General features: G+C 57.8%; 2 protein-coding genes across 2 annotated transcripts; both read left to right on the plus strand.

Annotated features, from left to right (window-relative positions):
• The first annotated feature begins 482 nt into the window (after positions 1 to 482).
• Positions 483 to 5,306, plus strand: LOC141933897 (uncharacterized). The gene is made up of 7 exons (XM_074849004.1): positions 483 to 670; positions 1,577 to 1,618; positions 2,119 to 2,172; positions 2,681 to 2,798; positions 3,595 to 3,740; positions 4,643 to 4,806; positions 5,043 to 5,306. Exons 1-6 carry the CDS (start codon positions 575 to 577, stop codon positions 4,790 to 4,792), a joined length of 606 nt encoding a protein of 201 aa, XP_074705105.1. The 5' UTR covers positions 483 to 574; the 3' UTR covers positions 4,793 to 4,806; positions 5,043 to 5,306.
• A 7,296-nt stretch (positions 5,307 to 12,602) lies between these two features.
• Positions 12,603 to 17,348, plus strand: LOC141933900 (uncharacterized). The gene is made up of 7 exons (XM_074849006.1): positions 12,603 to 12,790; positions 13,697 to 13,738; positions 14,239 to 14,292; positions 14,802 to 14,919; positions 15,716 to 15,861; positions 16,764 to 16,927; positions 17,164 to 17,348. Exons 1-6 carry the CDS (start codon positions 12,695 to 12,697, stop codon positions 16,911 to 16,913), a joined length of 606 nt encoding a protein of 201 aa, XP_074705107.1. The 5' UTR covers positions 12,603 to 12,694; the 3' UTR covers positions 16,914 to 16,927; positions 17,164 to 17,348.
• The last annotated feature ends 1,549 nt before the right edge of the window (positions 17,349 to 18,897 follow it).

Here is an 18,897-nt window from a genome sequence, read left to right on the forward strand (position 1 = left end):
CTTCACAGGGGCAGCTCTGGTGGCAGCCAGCTCGGTGTCCTCGTGTCCCAGTGGCATCCCGAGCTGCTCCACTGCGACTGCGTGGAGGTGACCTGGCGTGGGAGGACGAGGAGGAGACACCTCCTGCTTTTCCAAGACACCCTTGCTATTGCCAAGCGCAGGTAAGAGGAGAAGATGGCAGTAATCTTTCTTCCAACTCCTGCCTCCAATACCAGCCCTCAGGAGACATCTTGCAAAGCCCTCTCAGGCTTGCCTTGGGTCCAGTGTCCAAGAACATCCCAGGGAGGTTTCCTCGGAAGGGTCAGGCGGACAGAAACCGGGGCTGTAAGAGTCAGGGTGTCTCCCCGGCAAGGATGTTGCCGATTTGTGCGACCAGCAACTCTGAGCCACCCTTCCCAGGGCTCTGTCTGGGTGTAGAGGCTCTCCCAAGGAGGATTGCCATAGTTGCCCCCCCCCAGAAGGCAACCTCACCATCAGCCCCCGCTCTTCCTGGCTGCAGATGTGGCACCAGCTTCCGGCTGCAGCACAGGGTGCGTCTCAGCGAGCTGTGGGTGCTGTGCAGTGAGAAGGCGGCATGCGGGTCTGCACAAGAAGAGACAGCGTTGGGCCTGGACTGCTGCAGGACCCTCATCCTCGTCTGGTCCAGCAGCTTCCGCGTGGTCACTTTCTGGTGAGTCGCAGTGATGTGTCACCCAGGCGTTGGGCTGTCTGGGCCAGTGCTCTCCCTCAGAGCCCAGCTGGCTCCTCAGGCTCGCGTCAAGGGGTGGGGGGGAAGCAGAGGCACTGCTTTGCTTGTGCAGCGTTTTTTGCAGCTCGGCTTATTTTCTGAGCTGGCCCTCTGCCCTCTGGACACAGCCCTTGCACAAGCTGTGCACTGTCAAAGGGGTGAGGCTTGGCGTGGGATGAGGGGGGACTGTGTGTAGTCAGTCGATCCCATTTGGTCCCAGGAAGCCCCAGGTGCAGTTCTGGCAGAGACGGGCTGTCGCTCCCCACTCTGGAGAAGCCCCGTGTCTGCGACAGTGCTCCCAAAGGGGATCCCAAAGGCTGCAGAGTTCAGGATCAAAAGCGACTCCTGGAGAGGCCTCCTTGGCTTTGCCCTTCTATGTTCTCCATCTGTCCAGGAGAGCAGAAAGACTTGCTTTTTCCTCCTCCCCTGCTCAGGCCCTGTCAGTCCCTAAGCCCCTGGGCGCAGTGGGAGCCTCTTTTTGGGAAGGCCCAAGAACAAGGGGAGAGCTGCTTTTTGGCCAGGTCTTGCTGGTGTCGGAGTGGCCTGAGGTCCTGGTCCCTGCCTCCCGCCCCCCTCCCGGCTTCTCTGGAGAGGAACAGCCCTGCTCTCGGTGTGCTCCCTCTGCTGGGACTGGAGCACAGCTGCAGAAAGGGGCCCTCGGGAGTGGGGGGGAAGCAGAGGCATCAGCCTGATGCCTTCTGCTTCTGCTAGAAATCTGCTTCGCACCTTGAGAAGCGAATCTGACCCCAGATGTCTGAGTTTTCCCACTGCGGGGGGGGCGGGGGGGGAAACAGCCCGACCCCTGGCTGGTGGCAGAGGGGTGTGATACTGGTTCTCCTGTCGCTGCAGCTCGCAAGAGAGGAAAGAGCTCTGGCTGGACGCCATCCTCAGGTAAGCCCCGCTGCAGTAGCAAACCTCTGGCGCCAGCGTGGCAGTCGGTGGGATGCTCCAGCTCAGCTGAAAGGCAGCTCGAGAGCTGGGGGAGAGGTACCCCCACTGCTGGGGCAGCGGTGGGTCAGCGCTGGCCGAGTTGCTCAGCCTTGCGTTGGTAAAGTAACACCGAGCCGATCTGGCTGCCACCACCTGCTCCTTCTGTGCCTGGACTTCTTCTGATGTAAACGGTGCTGGAGGGGCGGGCAGGGGAGAGAGCAAAGCTGGGTTCAGTGATACAGAGCTCTTCCTTTGTCCATTCCCTGTGCACAGGCAGAGGAGCAGAGCCCAGGAACTGCAGGTGACCACATTGCCCTCCATTCATCTCCTCGTGAACGTCTTGGGCCTTAGTGGATCTGTAAGTGTCTTTGTCGTTCCAGCTGGGTCAAGGGAGTGACTCTGCTTTCTAGCACGGACCGTCAGAGGAGTTTCTCCCACTTGGCTTTTGTTCTCTTTTCTAGCCGGTGACGTTAACTGCCCAGACCATCGAGGCTTTGGTTCAGTGCCAGGCAAAAGTAAGCAGTGGCTACGTTTCGCTACCTTGGCATTGTGTATGGGTGGGAGAGGCCCTAGGAGAGGAAGGTCGGCCTTTCTGGGATGGGAAGCCATCAAGACACAGGCCTCTTTCTCCCTGGAGGAGTTGGGGCGGAAATCTCCCGTGCCGGGGTGGGGAGCACAGAGGGGCAGCCTGTGTTCCCTGTGCTCGCTCCGGTGCCCTGTGCCCGGCTGTGCCTGTTCCGGACCACACGGCTGCCGAGAAGGGTGCTGGGGCAGGGCCCTGTGGGGCAGGTCCCGAGGAGCAGGGTGCAGCACAGGCCTTGGGAGCAAACACCCCCATGGGGCACAGAGCCCACGACTCCCTCCTGGGGATCAGGGCCCTGAACTGCAAGTCTGTGGGCTGAGAGGCGATCATCTTCATTTACCTTTGGGCAGGAGGAGTACCGCTTACATACGGAAAGTAATCTGGGATGGATTTTTTTTTTTTTTCCCCCTCTCATCACTATCCCACATCACTGTCCTCAGACTCCAAGGCACGGAGAAGACCTCAGGACAGCCCTGGCCGAGCAGCAAGTGCGGGAGCAGCTGGAGCCAAAAGCATCTGAGCCTGAGGAGGGCAGAGCACACGCTGGTGTGCAGACAGGTAGAATGCTGTAAAGGTCTTAATTTCATGTCCAGCTCAAAGCCAAGTGATCCAGGTACAGCTGGAACAGGCAGTTCATGGTGCAGTTGGGAGCATCCCCTTGGGTGGTGGTTCTCTAGCCGTTGCCCTTATCACATCTTGGAATTCACCGCTTTGAATATTAACAGGGTGAATTAGGGTGACCTTTTCCAGAGGTTAATTGACCTTTCTTGAGGTTTCAGTGCACATCCTGGCTTGTGTGCCTCAGTGCCCTTCTCCGTTGGCACAGCATTTCACCCAGAACCAGGTGGTCTGCGGTGGAAGTTTTGTTCTCTTACCGCCTGACTAATGCAGATTGTGTTGCGTTCTCTGTAGCCCTTCTTTTCTGAGCAAGGTCTCTCAGCTCTCCTGTAGGAGACAGGTACAATTCAGACCAAGTGCCCACATTTCAGATGTGCTGTCACCTCCAGGGCTCTTCTGGCAGGGGTAGGAAGAGAACGTGCGTGTTCTTCACGGTAAGATCCAGTGCAGTGCTCTGGGCTGCGGCATCTGACATCTGCTGAGTGACGCCTGCTGCCAGGAGTCCTTCCCGAGGAGGGCAGCAGGGCTTGCAGAGCACACGGCGTCAGAGGGTCGACAATCACAACCATCTCCCTCTTCAGTTGGGGTGTAGGGTTTTGCCATCTTACTTCACAGGAGTCATTCTGCGGCACAGTCTTGGGATGTAGTTTGTCCTACTGAATCAACAGGCAGAGTCATGAGTCTTAACGCTCAACAGACCCCAACACGTGTCATTCCTTATGCCTTTGCTTTCCAGAGTTGTGTTCTGATGAGCCTGGGGCCCACGGAATAAAGGTGGAGATGGTGTGTCAGGCAGACGTGCACCTTGAGCGACCACCCTCTTTGCTCTGCAGCCTGGCAGAAGAAGGAGGAGCCGTGGCCAGGCAAGCTGAAGGAGGAGAGGTATGAGGCAAAGCCAGGCTCTCAAACGCTGTAGCAAAACGACCCATATCTGCAGTTGCTAGGGCAAAACGGAGGCGGCAGACTGCTTGCTTTGAAGCAGCTGTGCTCTGGGACTTTGCCTTGTTAGATGGCTCATCAAGAGGACAAGCCTGAGAGCAAGCTTTTTCTGTACCTCGTACAGTTGTGAGTCAAGCAGTTAGCTTAGCCGTGTTCACGATGGTAACAGCCTAAACAAATACTTGCAAGGCTCTGAAATGCAAAAAGTCCTCCTCCTACCTTATAACCTAAGTAGCAGCGCAATGCAGCCGTGATTTCCAAGCAGTCAATGGATGACAGGAGTAATTCCCCATCAGCAGTAAGCTGGAAATGTAAACCTATATTATTCATTGTAACTCAACCTTACACATTTGTTTTTTCACTCTTGCCTTATAAGGATATAACAGGAGATCCTGTTTGTTACAACAAACAGGGTAGAAAATAGGAATGCTGGACAGTGCAGAAAATCCTGGACCACCTTCCGCTTGCCCCACGGCTACCTGTCACCTTCATTTGCAGTCCCAGTAAAGCCACGTCTCTGGAGATCAGGGCATGCTGAGGCAGCAGGAAAGGCTTAGTCTGGCCGGTCCCAAGACACTTGCCTTTCAGATTTAACGAAAAGAAAGCCGGTACCTCGAGGAGGAAGTTCCCCTCCAGCCTGTGGGGTTTTGCTGCTGCCCAGGCTGAATGCGCGCCTGCTTTCCAGCACTTTCTCCTGTGAATGCTTTTTGCGGAAGTAGAGGCTGGAGTGACCAGATGCGGCGTATACTCATGTCCTCGGTCGTTGTGGTGTTTGAGTCGTTCTTCCAGATCAGAGAAGTGGCAGCTGAAGTCTGAATATTTGACAGGTGGCATTCTCTTGGCAGGAACCGTGCGAAGGCCGGCACACACCACCGCTGCAGGCCCAGGAGGAGCCCTCCGCGCAGTCGGCACCGTGGGCATTTGATGAGCAGGTCTTGGTTGAGCTTTTTGAGTCGGCCTTGCACATCGCTAGTGAGAGCGACTGTTGTAATTGACCCCACTGAGAGAGGTTTGTGTTATTTTTTCTTTTTCATATGTGAATGTAGCAATGTAGCAGGCTGAATAGCCATAAAACAGACTTGACAGTCTGGGGCTGGGGTCAGGGCCCAGGCAAGGCCTGGCAGCGGGTGCCCAGGCTGGGCTTGGCAGAGCCTCTCCGCTTCAGGAGGGCTGGGGGCACCGCTCTGGCCTCTCCCACCCTGCACCTGGGGGCCATGCCCGTGACCTTCCTGCTTCCCCTTACAGCCTCCAGTGACAGCTCAGAGCTCGCTGGCCCTGGCACTGGTAGCCGGTCAGGATCAGGGTCGTCCCACGGCTCGCCAGTGCTTGAGGGCAGCAGCAGATCCAGCCCACCTGGGCCTGACCATACACCACGCCGCTCCCGGGTGGAACGTCGGGCCCAGACGCCCTACCGCCGGCCCAGAAGGCGCCGGGAGAGGAGCCGCATGCCAGCACCAAGTGCTGAGAGCAGCACCCCCGGCCAGGTGGCCCTGGGGCTGTCCCACGGCTCCCCAGTACCGGAGAGCAGCAGCCCCAGCACCGCCAGCCAGCTGCCATCGGAGTCCTCCTGCCCCTCTCCAGCGCTCGAGAGTGGCAGCCGCTCCAGCCCCCGTGGGCCCGCGCGGATGAAGGACTGCTCCCGAGTGGAACGTCGGGCTCAGAATCCTTACAGCCGGCCCGGACGCAGATGCGGGACCAGCCGTGCGCCGTCCCCGCGTGCTGGCCCTGATTCCCTTCCACCGGCACAATAAAGCTGGCCGTTAATCTCTGCCCTGGGAGATTCCACGCTCATTTGTCAGCTTCCTCCTCCTCTCCCTTTCTCGAGGGGCAGCGTTAGGGGCTGGGCCCAGAGGGTTTTCTTCCCCCGGGGCCTGGCAGCCCCTTGCCCAGCCCTCCCTCCTTGCGAGCTGGCCTTGGCCGGCTGCCCAGCGCCATGGCCGTGTGCTTCGGGCCTCGCTGGCCCCCAGCCGGCTCAGTCTCCCCAGGGAAAGTTCACACCAGTGGCAAAGCTACTTTTCTTTACAAGTTCCGCTCAGTGTCACGGCTGGAGTTGTGACATGGTAGATCGTCTCGCAACAGTAGCCGAAGGGCGTTCCCATCGCCCAGTTCCAGGTCCTATTGCCCACCCTGATTGCTGCTGTACCAGACCCATCCAAACACACCATCAGCTCAGGCCACACAGAAGGTCCTAGGAAGGAATGTTGTCCCCGGCCTTCACCAGCCCTTGGCAGCCTGTTCAGCCCAAGAGCAAACCTGGGGCTCTGCGCTTGCTCAGCTTCACTCCCAAACAGGTGCAGAATCCCGAAAAACTAGTAAAATATTTGGAAAAGGTATGCTGTCACCCAGGTAATTCCAGAGAGACACAGCTCACTGCAACGTGCTGGGGCCTGGCCCGTGCCTACCGACTCAGTGTGCAGAGGTGAAAGGCATCCAGCTGGCCTTGGCTATCGCTGAGCGAGAAAGGTGGCCAGTGCTCTGTCTCTGCACTGACTCATGGGTGGTGGCAAATGCGCTGTGGGGGTGGTTACAGCAGTGGAAACGGAGCAACTGGCAGCACAGAGGCAAACCCCTCTGGGCTGCTGAATGAGGGCGAGATATTGCTGCTGGGGTAGAGAACCTGGCTGTGAACCGCTTAGTGCTGAAGGACTCTGCCCAATGCATTGGTTGTTAATTTTTAGTTTTTCTTTTATATTTAAGCCCAAACGTGGGTTTAATCCGCCTCAAGGAGGACCATAAAAATGCCCCCGTAGCAGGAAACAGAGCCTAGCCTGCCCAGGAGACCTCTCGAGCCTTTGGTTTAACACTCTGCCCATCTGCAGAGAGACAGCAACACCAGCTGCAGGTAGGCTACAGCAGGCACCTCGAGGGGCAGCTGCGGCCCTGGGACACGGGGAACAGGGGGCACGTTGTGCAGAAACTCTTTAGCTCTCACTTGGGGAAGGCCTTCCCGCGTGACCTGCTGCGTATCGGAGGCTGTGGGCAGTGGATCAAGCTCAGGCCTCAACTCCCTCAGTGTCTCTTTCTCCATCCCAGCCTGTTCCCCAGGGCGTTCCCAGCCCTTCAGGATCACCAGCACTCACCCCCACACCCCTCCACAGCCAGCCCCTCTCTCTCCCAGGCTAAAGGCGCCCTTGTGTCCTGGCTGGCCAAACCATAGTGCCCTCCTGCTCCCCAGCAAGACGGGCAGCATGCAGAGAGGGAAATGCTCGCTGCAGGCAGCTCGCTACGTATGTGAGCAGCCAGCCCCTTGCACCCACTTCTCAGTCACGCCAGCACCAGAAAATACCAGCAGCCAAAACATCTTCCCTCTGCTACTCCAGCCCTGCAAGGTCACTCTTGCTCCTGTTCTTCATTTTCTTCTTTCTTTTCACGCCCTGTCCTGGGCTGGAATGGCAAAACCGCGTTGCATTTGGGTGAGAATATGTCTGTGAGCAAACTGGCTGTGAGGACGGAGGCAGCAGCGCTGCATTCCCGCGCCACCTCTCCCCATCAGCCCCTGCCGAGGCTTTCGGCAGAGACCCCCTTCCCCCTGCCCTCGCTGAGCTCCTGCAGTTCTCTGCCGTAGCCTGTGGCGGATTTCCTTGCAGGGACGTCGCCGTGCTCGTCACATCACAGGCTGTCCCAGCTGATGCGTGGCTGGCACATCCCTCCCGTGAGCTTTACCCACATCCCAACACGCTGCAGGGATGAAATGCTCTTTATTTTTCGAGTGATCAGACCGCAGAGGTCTGACAAAACTTCCCGGGGGTGTCAGTGCCACGAGTTCCCTTTCCTTTCCCGACTCCCCGACGGGCCCTGCACAGGCTCTTCTGCTGGGCCTTGCCTAGCTCCTCACAGGCAGAGCCCGGCCGGTGCCTGGCCTGGGGCTGCTCCAGCTCCCGGCATCCCTCTGCTCTCCAGCTCCCCGGGCCCCGCACACAGGCCCTGCTGGCGCCGCACCCACAGCCCTTCCTGCAGGGCCGCTCGCCCGCCTCTGCCCCCGGTCAGGCCCGTGCCCGGCATCGGGGTTTGCAGAGCGTGCGCTGGGGCTGCGTTGGCCCTTTTCTTGGCCAAAAACGCTTCGTGTGACTGAAATCCGGCCAGCACAGCGCATTTCCCGGCTGGAGGCGGCTGCACTGGAACCTTCCTCTGGGGCCTGAGGGAGGGGGTCGGTTGGGGGCGGGAATGGCGCCCAGAGGGGCTGCTGGCCCCGCCCCCTCCCCTCCAGCTGCCAATGGGGCTGCTGGCCCCGCCCCCTCCCTTCAGGCTGCCAATGGAGCTGCTGGCCCCGCCCCCTCCCCTCAGGCTGCCGATCTGCAGTGGCAGAGGTGGAGGCAGCAGCCGCGGAGGTGCCCCCCCCCCGGGGCCCGGGCCGAGGCCTGGGCCCGGCGGGTGGGGGCCAAGACGCTGAGCCCCGGGCCCCGGCGGGGGGAGCGGAGCGGAGCGGCTCTCTCGGTGCCGGCACTGGCAAACCAGCCGCCTTTGCCGGGCAGAAGCTGCGTCCCGGCCCCGGGCCGAGAGCCGCCCCCCGCCCTGCCGCCCCCACAGCCCCGGCGCCGGGAGCGGGGGAACTGCCCCCCCCCCCCGCGCCCGGCGCCCTCCGAGGGAGCGAAGCGCCGCTCCGTCCTGCCCCCGCCCTCCGCCAGCCGCCGCCGCCTCCGGCCCCCCCGTGGGGACCCCCGGGAGGGGGGAGCCTCGCCCGGCCCCTGCGAGGGAGCAGCCGCTCTGAGTGAGTACAGCGGGACCCTGGAACGGCGGCAGTTTGGGAGGGGAAAGGGAAAAAAAAACCGAAAAGCGTCTTCCCCCCCCCCTCGGGCTGTCCGGTGGCTCTTGGTGCTGAATTCCCGGGGGAAGCTGCGATTTGGTTTTTTCCTCACCACACGAGCAGTCTCTCTCTCTCTCATGGCTGCTATTTTCTTCACACATTACACAACCCCCCAAAGGGACCCCTTACACTTACTACCCACACAACATAAAATGACAAATACTACAAACATCAGAACACCATTAAGAGCATATAAAGCCATTGCTTGTTGATTATGTGGTGTATCCAGAGAATTCCCCCTTCTTTGTTTTTAAATCAAGGCCCTTAGTATACAAGTTAGTCCTTTTAGGATCACAGCGTCAGCACCTTCTGTAAAAATGCTGCTTTTGGTGTTCAGGGGAAGCCGGGACGGACGAGCGTGCGCCTCGGCCGCAGGCGGTCACTCCGCGGCGGGGGGAGCTCGGGGAGGCCCAGGGCCGCCGCCACCAACTCCGCGCTTGCAGGTGGGGGGGCGCGAATGCTGAGTACAGCCATGAGCGATTGCCTCCAGTATACGTGTTGTGAGTTTTTGAGTCCGTCCTCGTTAATGCTTTTCTGTAGTTCTTTAATAACAGAAAAATGCAGTCCTTCCCAACGTGGCTGACGTCCCGGCTCATAAATTACAGAAGCAACAATCTTTCTCGCCACGTCCATATCCCCTTGCGCCAAGGCTTCTTGCCTCTCTTTTACCCACGAATCATCCCCAAGTAAGGGAGGACACAGGCCAGGGTCTCTTTTAGGATTTACAGGGTCAGGGTCTAAAAGACTGTCACAGCCAAAAGACCCAGCATATAAAGCTTGCCGCAGGGGTTCAGAACATGTGTCCTCGCCCTCTGTGTCCTCAGATAAATCTATCAGTAAATGTCTCAATGCTTTGGGGCGTGCCGGCGACTTGGGAGAGTCCCCATCAGAGTCCTCATCGGCAGGTAGTGGACATGTGGAAGGGGCTCGCAGCTTTTCTGGGGGTGTCTCAGCCACAACTGTAGGATCCGCCTGAGACTTGGATCCACTCGGTGACGTGGCATCGGCTGCAGCTACTGCAGCAGTCCGATCACTTTTTAGCTGTTTCAGGGAATCATTTACCAGTTGCCATGTAGTTAAAGATGATGCAGCAGGGACCCCATTCCTTTTGCACCAAATAAGCAAAGTACGTATAACCTTTTCCTCATACTTGATTCCCATCTTCTCCAGAATTCTTATCAAAATATGTAAAATAGACTTTTTCTCTGCAGAAATTTTCACCCCCATCTTTAGTTCCCAGCTGCTCACCTTCTCTCCAGGTGCCTTCAGTTACTTGTCTGGACTAGTGGGCTCACCTCTGCTGATCGTAAAGTTCAGCTGGGCTCCGCTACCACTGCTCAGCTTCCGCGGTCCTCGCTCTGTCCCAAATCGAGTTGGGGTTCGCACGTCGGGGTTACCAGTTGTAGCAGCCAAAAAAACGAGTCAAAGTGTTCTTCTTTCTTTCTGCAGGGCAGGGGCCGTTTATTTTCTTTAATCTCTCTTTTTCTTCTTACATTAATACATACTCGTACAATAATACACACTTATGCTCTCATTCAAGCTCTTACTTCATAATAAGCAAATCAGCAACTAGAGAGCCATCAACCCTCTCTCCCATCAGACAGTTCCATACTTTTCCACAGCTCAGCATTGCAGCTGTCTGTTGGTTTTCCCTGCCACCTTAGCACAGCCTGGCAGTTTCTTATCTTCCTTCCAAGGCCTGTTTCTCCTCAAGCCTTGCTGCTTCTCCGGGCCTGTGCAGAGCTGACTGGCCGATGTCAATTTGCCTCTTAACATATTGAATCTCCCACAGCTGCGCAGGGCTGACACTCCCACACCCGCCCAATGAAAACAGGGCTTCTTGGCTGCTCAGGGGTAGCAGCTGCTGACTGCCTTTGTTCTCGGGGCTTTGTGGTAGTTGGGGTGCCGGGGTTATGCCGTGCTGGGGTAACGGTTTTCCAGGGTTATCACACACTAGTTTTAGGGAGAGCCAGTGTTGTTACTGGGTGCCAGGGTTATGGGGGTGTAGGCTTACAGTGAGCTGGGGTTATGGGGCGTTAGGGTTACGGGATGCCAGAGTGTAGGTGGGATAGCATTAAAGTGTGTTATTTTTAGGGACAAAATTTGGGCTTTTTAGTCCTGGATTCCTGGGTTGTTTGGGGGTCTCTTGCCTTAGCTTATGTTCTGGGCGGTTTTTGGAGAGTCCTATTTTAGGCTATTTTCTTTTTAGGGTTTGGATAAGGGGCCTCTGGTTTGTGTATGGTATGTCTTCTAGTTGTTTTTTTTGCTCTTCTGGTGGTTTATTTTGCATTTTGTGTCTTGTAACCACCATTTCTGGTCTCATATGCCTGTCTAGGTCAGCCAGTGTCACTTCTGCTGCAGTCCAACTCATTTCTGGTGAGCGTTGGACTGTTTTAGATAGGTTCATGCAGAATGACTGCCAGATGATGAACGGGCACTCCTCGGAGAGCTGCCTTGGAAGAGTCTGGGGCTGCTACCTGGGACTTCAGGTTGCTCCGAAGGAGGCAAACAGAGTGCAGCAGCTGCCTGGCGGGAGCCCTGAGCAGCTCTCGGGCATGGCCGTGCCTCCAACGTCAACAAAACATTTTGGGTAGCTGCCATAGAGGATGATGGGCCTGTGGTATGACACTTGTGCCCTGGGACAGGAGGTTTGTGACCCACCCGAGCAGAGAAATGGGCTGTGGTGTCACCAAAGGCGCTGGGGGAGTCTAAGAGGTTTGGTGGGACTGTTGGGGTGACACTGCTGTGCTTGCCTGTGACCTCAGCTCACCGGGTATTGTGTCTTCCTTAACAGCAGCACCTTGCTGCTGAGGATTGTCCATCCACAGCCTGTTTGGAGCAGGAAATCCAGACTGTTAGTCATTTTTCTTCACCCCAGAGTCTCTCCAAGTCTGGCCTGAGCCCTGGGTCCAGTATGGGGGACCAGATGGAAGGACTGGACATCATCGTGTGCGGAGAGGTGGCGGCAGTAGGAGCCGAGGTACCTAAGGCTGCCTTCTGGAAGGCCGTGGCTCAGCTGGCAGGAGTCAGGCACGAAGTGTCTCTCTCGGCTCCAAGGTGACTCCTGCCAGCAGCTGCCTGCCTTGTTCAGCACCCTTAGCTTGGGTGTAGTTCCTTTTGTTCGCTTTTTTTGTAGTTCCTTTTGTTTGCAAGGAGCGGCTCCTTGTCCCCCACCCTGGACGTGCCCCGCCACGCATCACAAAGGGCCACCTGTGATGTCACAGCCACCAGTGCCTCCTAGTGCAGCGTTGTGCTGGCACGGACAGTGCTGGGGAGAGACGGGCTCTGACCGCAGCAGCACTGCCCTGGCACAGGGACATCGCTTCCCAGCCTCGGCAGGCTTTGCGGGGCCTTGCTCTTCCCCTTGCCGAGCACTTGCGCAGCACAAGTGTCTGCCTGGCCGCAGCACGATGGGCCAGCTGACCTCCTGCTTCTCCCGGTGCGTACCCGCTCCATCTCTGTGGCACCAGGCACGGCCGGTTCCCGGCAGAGCCCCGTGTCTTATGTCCACACTGTGTCCTTCACAGGGGCAGCTCTGGTGGCAGCCAGCTCGGTGTCCTCGTGTCCCAGTGGCATCCCGAGCTGCTCCACTGCGACTGCGTGGAGGTGACCTGGCGTGGGAGGACGAGGAGGAGACACCTCCTGCTTTTCCAAGACACCCTTGCTATTGCCAAGCGCAGGTAAGAGGAGAAGATGGCAGTAATCTTTCTTCCAACTCCTGCCTCCAATACCAGCCCTCAGGAGACATCTTGCAAAGCCCTCTCAGGCTTGCCTTGGGTCCAGTGTCCAAGAACATCCCAGGGAGGTTTCCTCGGAAGGGTCAGGCGGACAGAAACCGGGGCTGTAAGAGTCAGGGTGTCTCCCCGGCAAGGATGTTGCCGATTTGTGCGACCAGCAACTCTGAGCCACCCTTCCCAGGGCTCTGTCTGGGTGTAGAGGCTCTCCCAAGGAGGATTGCCATAGTTGCCCCCCCCCAGAAGGCAACCTCACCATCAGCCCCCGCTCTTCCTGGCTGCAGATGTGGCACCAGCTTCCGGCTGCAGCACAGGGTGCGTCTCAGCGAGCTGTGGGTGCTGTGCAGTGAGAAGGCGGCATGCGGGTCTGCACAAGAAGAGACAGCGTTGGGCCTGGACTGCTGCAGGACCCTCATCCTCGTCTGGTCCAGCAGCTTCCGCGTGGTCACTTTCTGGTGAGTCGCAGTGATGTGTCACCCAGGCGTTGGGCTGTCTGGGCCAGTGCTCTCCCTCAGAGCCCAGCTGGCTCCTCAGGCTCGCGTCAAGGGGTGGGGGGGAAGCAGAGGCACTGCTTTGCTTGTGCAGCGTTTTTTGCAGCTCGGCTTATTTTCTGAGCTGGCCCTCTGCCCTCTGGACACAGCCCTTGCACAAGCTGTGCACTGTCAAAGGGGTGAGGCTTGGCGTGGGATGAGGGGGGACTGTGTGTAGTCAGTCGATCCCATTTGGTCCCAGGAAGCCCCAGGTGCAGTTCTGGCAGAGACGGGCTGTCGCTCCCCACTCTGGAGAAGCCCCGTGTCTGCGACAGTGCTCCCAAAGGGGATCCCAAAGGCTGCAGAGTTCAGGATCAAAAGCGACTCCTGGAGAGGCCTCCTTGGCTTTGCCCTTCTATGTTCTCCATCTGTCCAGGAGAGCAGAAAGACTTGCTTTTTCCTCCTCCCCTGCTCAGGCCCTGTCAGTCCCTAAGCCCCTGGGCGCAGTGGGAGCCTCTTTTTGGGAAGGCCCAAGAACAAGGGGAGAGCTGCTTTTTGGCCAGGTCTTGCTGGTGTCGGAGTGGCCTGAGGTCCTGGTCCCTGCCTCCCGCCCCCCTCCCGGCTTCTCTGGAGAGGAACAGCCCTGCTCTCGGTGTGCTCCCTCTGCTGGGACTGGAGCACAGCTGCAGAAAGGGGCCCTCGGGAGTGGGGGGGAAGCAGAGGCATCAGCCTGATGCCTTCTGCTTCTGCTAGAAATCTGCTTCGCACCTTGAGAAGCGAATCTGACCCCAGATGTCTGAGTTTTCCCACTGCGGGGGGGGCGGGGGGGGAAACAGCCCGACCCCTGGCTGGTGGCAGAGGGGTGTGATACTGGTTCTCCTGTCGCTGCAGCTCGCAAGAGAGGAAAGAGCTCTGGCTGGACGCCATCCTCAGGTAAGCCCCGCTGCAGTAGCAAACCTCTGGCGCCAGCGTGGCAGTCGGTGGGATGCTCCAGCTCAGCTGAAAGGCAGCTCGAGAGCTGGGGGAGAGGTACCCCCACTGCTGGGGCAGCGGTGGGTCAGCGCTGGCCGAGTTGCTCAGCCTTGCGTTGGTAAAGTAACACCGAGCCGATCTGGCTGCCACCACCTGCTCCTTCTGTGCCTGGACTTCTTCTGATGTAAACGGTGCTGGAGGGGCGGGCAGGGGAGAGAGCAAAGCTGGGTTCAGTGATACAGAGCTCTTCCTTTGTCCATTCCCTGTGCACAGGCAGAGGAGCAGAGCCCAGGAACTGCAGGTGACCACATTGCCCTCAATTCATCTCCTCGTGAACGTCTTGGGCCTTAGTGGATCTGTAAGTGTCTTTGTCGTTCCAGCTGGGTCAAGGGAGTGACTCTGCTTTCTAGCACGGACCGTCAGAGGAGTTTCTCCCACTTGGCTTTTGTTCTCTTTTCTAGCCGGTGACGTTAACTGCCCAGACCATCGAGGCTTTGGTTCAGTGCCAGGCAAAAGTAAGCAGTGGCTACGTTTCGCTACCTTGGCATTGTGTATGGGTGGGAGAGGCCCTAGGAGAGGAAGGTCGGCCTTTCTGGGATGGGAAGCCATCAAGACACAGGCCTCTTTCTCCCTGGAGGAGTTGGGGCGGAAATCTCCCGTGCCGGGGTGGGGAGCACAGAGGGGCAGCCTGTGTTCCCTGTGCTCGCTCCGGTGCCCTGTGCCCGGCTGTGCCTGTTCCGGACCACACGGCTGCCGAGAAGGGTGCTGGGGCAGGGCCCTGTGGGGCAGGTCCCGAGGAGCAGGGTGCAGCACAGGCCTTGGGAGCAAACACCCCCATGGGGCACAGAGCCCACGACTCCCTCCTGGGGATCAGGGCCCTGAACTGCAAGTCTGTGGGCTGAGAGGCGATCATCTTCATTTACCTTTGGGCAGGAGGAGTACCGCTTACATACGGAAAGTAATCTGGGATGGATTTTTTTTTTTTTTTTCCCCTCTCATCACTATCCCACATCACTGTCCTCAGACTCCAAGGCACGGAGAAGACCTCAGGACAGCCCTGGCCGAGCAGCAAGTGCGGGAGCAGCTGGAGCCAAAAGCATCTGAGCCTGAGGAGGGCAGAGCACACGCTGGTGTGCAGACAGGTAGAATGCTGTAAAGGTCTTAATTTCATGTCCAGCTCAAAGCCAAGTGATCCAGGTACAGCTGGAACAGGCAGTTCATGGTGCAGTTGGGAGCATCCCCTTGGGTGGTGGTTCTCTAGCCGTTGCCCTTATCACATCTTGGAATTCACCGCTTTGAATATTAACAGGGTGAATTAGGGTGACCTTTTCCAGAGGTTAATTGACCTTTCTTGAGGTTTCAGTGCACATCCTGGCTTGTGTGCCTCAGTGCCCTTCTCCGTTGGCACAGCATTTCACCCAGAACCAGGTGGTCTGCGGTGGAAGTTTTGTTCTCTTACCGCCTGACTAATGCAGATTGTGTTGCGTTCTCTGTAGCCCTTCTTTTCTGAGCAAGGTCTCTCAGCTCTCCTGTAGGAGACAGGTACAATTCAGACCAAGTGCCCACATTTCAGATGTGCTGTCACCTCCAGGGCTCTTCTGGCAGGGGTAGGAAGAGAACGTGCGTGTTCTTCACGGTAAGATCCAGTGCAGTGCTCTGGGCTGCGGCATCTGACATCTGCTGAGTGACGCCTGCTGCCAGGAGTCCTTCCCGAGGAGGGCAGCAGGGCTTGCAGAGCACACGGCGTCAGAGGGTCGACAATCACAACCATCTCCCTCTTCAGTTGGGGTGTAGGGTTTTGCCATCTTACTTCACAGGAGTCATTCTGCGGCACAGTCTTGGGATGTAGTTTGTCCTACTGAATCAACAGGCAGAGTCATGAGTCTTAACGCTCAACAGACCCCAACACGTGTCATTCCTTATGCCTTTGCTTTCCAGAGTTGTGTTCTGATGAGCCTGGGGCCCACGGAATAAAGGTGGAGATGGTGTGTCAGGCAGACGTGCACCTTGAGCGACCACCCTCTTTGCTCTGCAGCCTGGCAGAAGAAGGAGGAGCCGTGGCCAGGCAAGCTGAAGGAGGAGAGGTATGAGGCAAAGCCAGGCTCTCAAACGCTGTAGCAAAACGACCCATATCTGCAGTTGCTAGGGCAAAACGGAGGCGGCAGACTGCTTGCTTTGAAGCAGCTGTGCTCTGGGACTTTGCCTTGTTAGATGGCTCATCAAGAGGACAAGCCTGAGAGCAAGCTTTTTCTGTACCTCGTACAGTTGTGAGTCAAGCAGTTAGCTTAGCCGTGTTCACGATGGTAACAGCCTAAACAAATACTTGCAAGGCTCTGAAATGCAAAAAGTCCTCCTCCTACCTTATAACCTAAGTAGCAGCGCAATGCAGCCGTGATTTCCAAGCAGTCAATGGATGACAGGAGTAATTCCCCATCAGCAGTAAGCTGGAAATGTAAACCTATATTATTCATTGTAACTCAACCTTACACATTTGTTTTTTCACTCTTGCCTTATAAGGATATAACAGGAGATCCTGTTTGTTACAACAAACAGGGTAGAAAATAGGAATGCTGGACAGTGCAGAAAATCCTGGACCACCTTCCGCTTGCCCCACGGCTACCTGTCACCTTCATTTGCAGTCCCAGTAAAGCCACGTCTCTGGAGATCAGGGCATGCTGAGGCAGCAGGAAAGGCTTAGTCTGGCCGGTCCCAAGACACTTGCCTTTCAGATTTAACGAAAAGAAAGCCGGTACCTCGAGGAGGAAGTTCCCCTCCAGCCTGTGGGGTTTTGCTGCTGCCCAGGCTGAATGCGCGCCTGCTTTCCAGCACTTTCTCCTGTGAATGCTTTTTGCGGAAGTAGAGGCTGGAGTGACCAGATGCGGCGTATACTCATGTCCTCGGTCGTTGTGGTGTTTGAGTCGTTCTTCCAGATCAGAGAAGTGGCAGCTGAAGTCTGAATATTTGACAGGTGGCATTCTCTTGGCAGGAACCGTGCGAAGGCCGGCACACACCACCGCTGCAGGCCCAGGAGGAGCCCTCCGCGCAGTCGGCACCGTGGGCATTTGATGAGCAGGTCTTGGTTGAGCTTTTTGAGTCGGCCTTGCACATCGCTAGTGAGAGCGACTGTTGTAATTGACCCCACTGAGAGAGGTTTGTGTTATTTTTTCTTTTTCATATGTGAATGTAGCAATGTAGCAGGCTGAATAGCCATAAAACAGACTTGACAGTCTGGGGCTGGGGTCAGGGCCCAGGCAAGGCCTGGCAGCGGGTGCCCAGGCTGGGCTTGGCAGAGCCTCTCCGCTTCAGGAGGGCTGGGGGCACCGCTCTGGCCTCTCCCACCCTGCACCTGGGGGCCATGCCCGTGACCTTCCTGCTTCCCCTTACAGCCTCCAGTGACAGCTCAGAGCTCGCTGGCCCTGGCACTGGTAGCCGGTCAGGATCAGGGTCGTCCCACGGCTCGCCAGTGCTTGAGGGCAGCAGCAGATCCAGCCCACCTGGGCCTGACCATACACCACGCCGCTCCCGGGTGGAACGTCGGGCCCAGACGCCCTACCGCCGGCCCAGAAGGCGCCGGGAGAGGAGCCGCATGCCAGCACCAAGTGCTGAGAGCAGCACCCCCGGCCAGGTGGCCCTGGGGCTGTCCCACGGCTCCCCAGTACCGGAGAGCAGTAGCCCCAGCACCGCCAGCCAGCTGCCATCGGAGTCCTCCTGCCCCTCTCCAGCGCTCGAGAGTGGCAGCCGCTCCAGCCCCCGTGGGCCCGCGCGGATGAAGGACTGCTCCCGAGTGGAACGTCGGGCTCAGAATCCTTACAGCCGGCCCGGACGCAGATGCGGGACCAGCCGTGCGCCGTCCCCGCGTGCTGGCCCTGATTCCCTTCCACCGGCACAATAAAGCTGGCCGTTAATCTCTGCCCTGGGAGATTCCACGCTCATTTGTCAGCTTCCTCCTCCTCTCCCTTTCTCGAGGGGCAGCGTTAGGGGCTGGGCCCAGAGGGTTTTCTTCCCCCGGGGCCTGGCAGCCCCTTGCCCAGCCCTCCCTCCTTGCGAGCTGGCCTTGGCCGGCTGCCCAGCGCCATGGCCGTGTGCTTCGGGCCTCGCTGGCCCCCAGCCGGCTCAGTCTCCCCAGGGAAAGTTCACACCAGTGGCAAAGCTACTTTTCTTTACAAGTTCCGCTCAGTGTCACGGCTGGAGTTGTGACATGGTAGATCGTCTCGCAACAGTAGCCGAAGGGCGTTCCCATCGCCCAGTTCCGGGTCCTATTGCCCACCCTGATTGCTGCTGTACCAGACCCATCCAAACACACCATCAGCTCAGGCCACACAGAAGGTCCTAGGAAGGAATGTTGTCCCCGGCCTTCACCAGCCCTTGGCAGCCTGTTCAGCCCAAGAGCAAACCTGGGGCTCTGCGCTTGCTCAGCTTCACTCCCAAACAGGTGCAGAATCCCGAAAAACTAGTAAAATATTTGGAAAAGGTATGCTGTCACCCAGGTAATTCCAGAGAGACACAGCTCACTGCAACGTGCTGGGGCCTGGCCCGTGCCTACCGACTCCGTGTGCAGAGGTGAAAGGCATCCAGCTGGCCTTGGCTATCGCTGAGCGAGAAAGGTGGCCAGTGCTCTGTCTCTGCACTGACTCATGGGTGGTGGCAAATGCGCTGTGGGGGTGGTTACAGCAGTGGAAACGGAGCAACTGGCAGCACAGAGGCAAACCCCTCTGGGCTGCTGAATGAGGGCGAGATATTGCTGCTGGGGTAGAGAACCTGGCTGTGAACCGCTTAGTGCTGAAGGACTCTGCCCAATGCATTGGTTGTTAATTTTTAGTTTTTCTTTTATATTTAAGCCCAAACGTGGGTTTAATCCGCCTCAAGGAGGACCATAAAAATGCCCCCGTAGCAGGAAACAGAGCCTAGCCTGCCCAGGAGACCTCTCGAGCCTTTGGTTTAACACTCTGCCCATCTGCAGAGAGACAGCAACACCAGCTGCAGGTAGGCTACAGCAGGCACCTCGAGGGGCAGCTGCGGCCCTGGGACACGGGGAACAGGGGGCACGTTGTGCAGAAACTCTTTAGCTCTCACTTGGGGAAGGCCTTCCCGCGTGACCTGCTGCGTATCGGAGGCTGTGG

This window comes from Strix aluco, chromosome 23 (assembly GCF_031877795.1).
Source record: "Strix aluco isolate bStrAlu1 chromosome 23, bStrAlu1.hap1, whole genome shotgun sequence".
Classification (NCBI taxonomy): domain Eukaryota; kingdom Metazoa; phylum Chordata; class Aves; order Strigiformes; family Strigidae; genus Strix; species Strix aluco.

Coding starts and splice junctions, on each gene's coding strand:
- LOC141933897 (XM_074849004.1), top strand. CDS start 575: ATGCGGGTCTGCACAAGAAGAGACAGCGTTGGGCCTGGACTGCTGCAG. Junction 1,619..2,118: donor TGGCTGGACGCCATCCTCAG/GTAAGCCCCGCT, acceptor TCTCTTTTCTAG/CCGGTGACGTTAACTGCCCA. Junction 2,173..2,680: donor TGGTTCAGTGCCAGGCAAAA/GTAAGCAGTGGC, acceptor CACTGTCCTCAG/ACTCCAAGGCACGGAGAAGA.
- LOC141933900 (XM_074849006.1), top strand. CDS start 12,695: ATGCGGGTCTGCACAAGAAGAGACAGCGTTGGGCCTGGACTGCTGCAG. Junction 12,791..13,696: donor TTCCGCGTGGTCACTTTCTG/GTGAGTCGCAGT, acceptor CTGTCGCTGCAG/CTCGCAAGAGAGGAAAGAGC. Junction 15,862..16,763: donor GGCAAGCTGAAGGAGGAGAG/GTATGAGGCAAA, acceptor TTCTCTTGGCAG/GAACCGTGCGAAGGCCGGCA.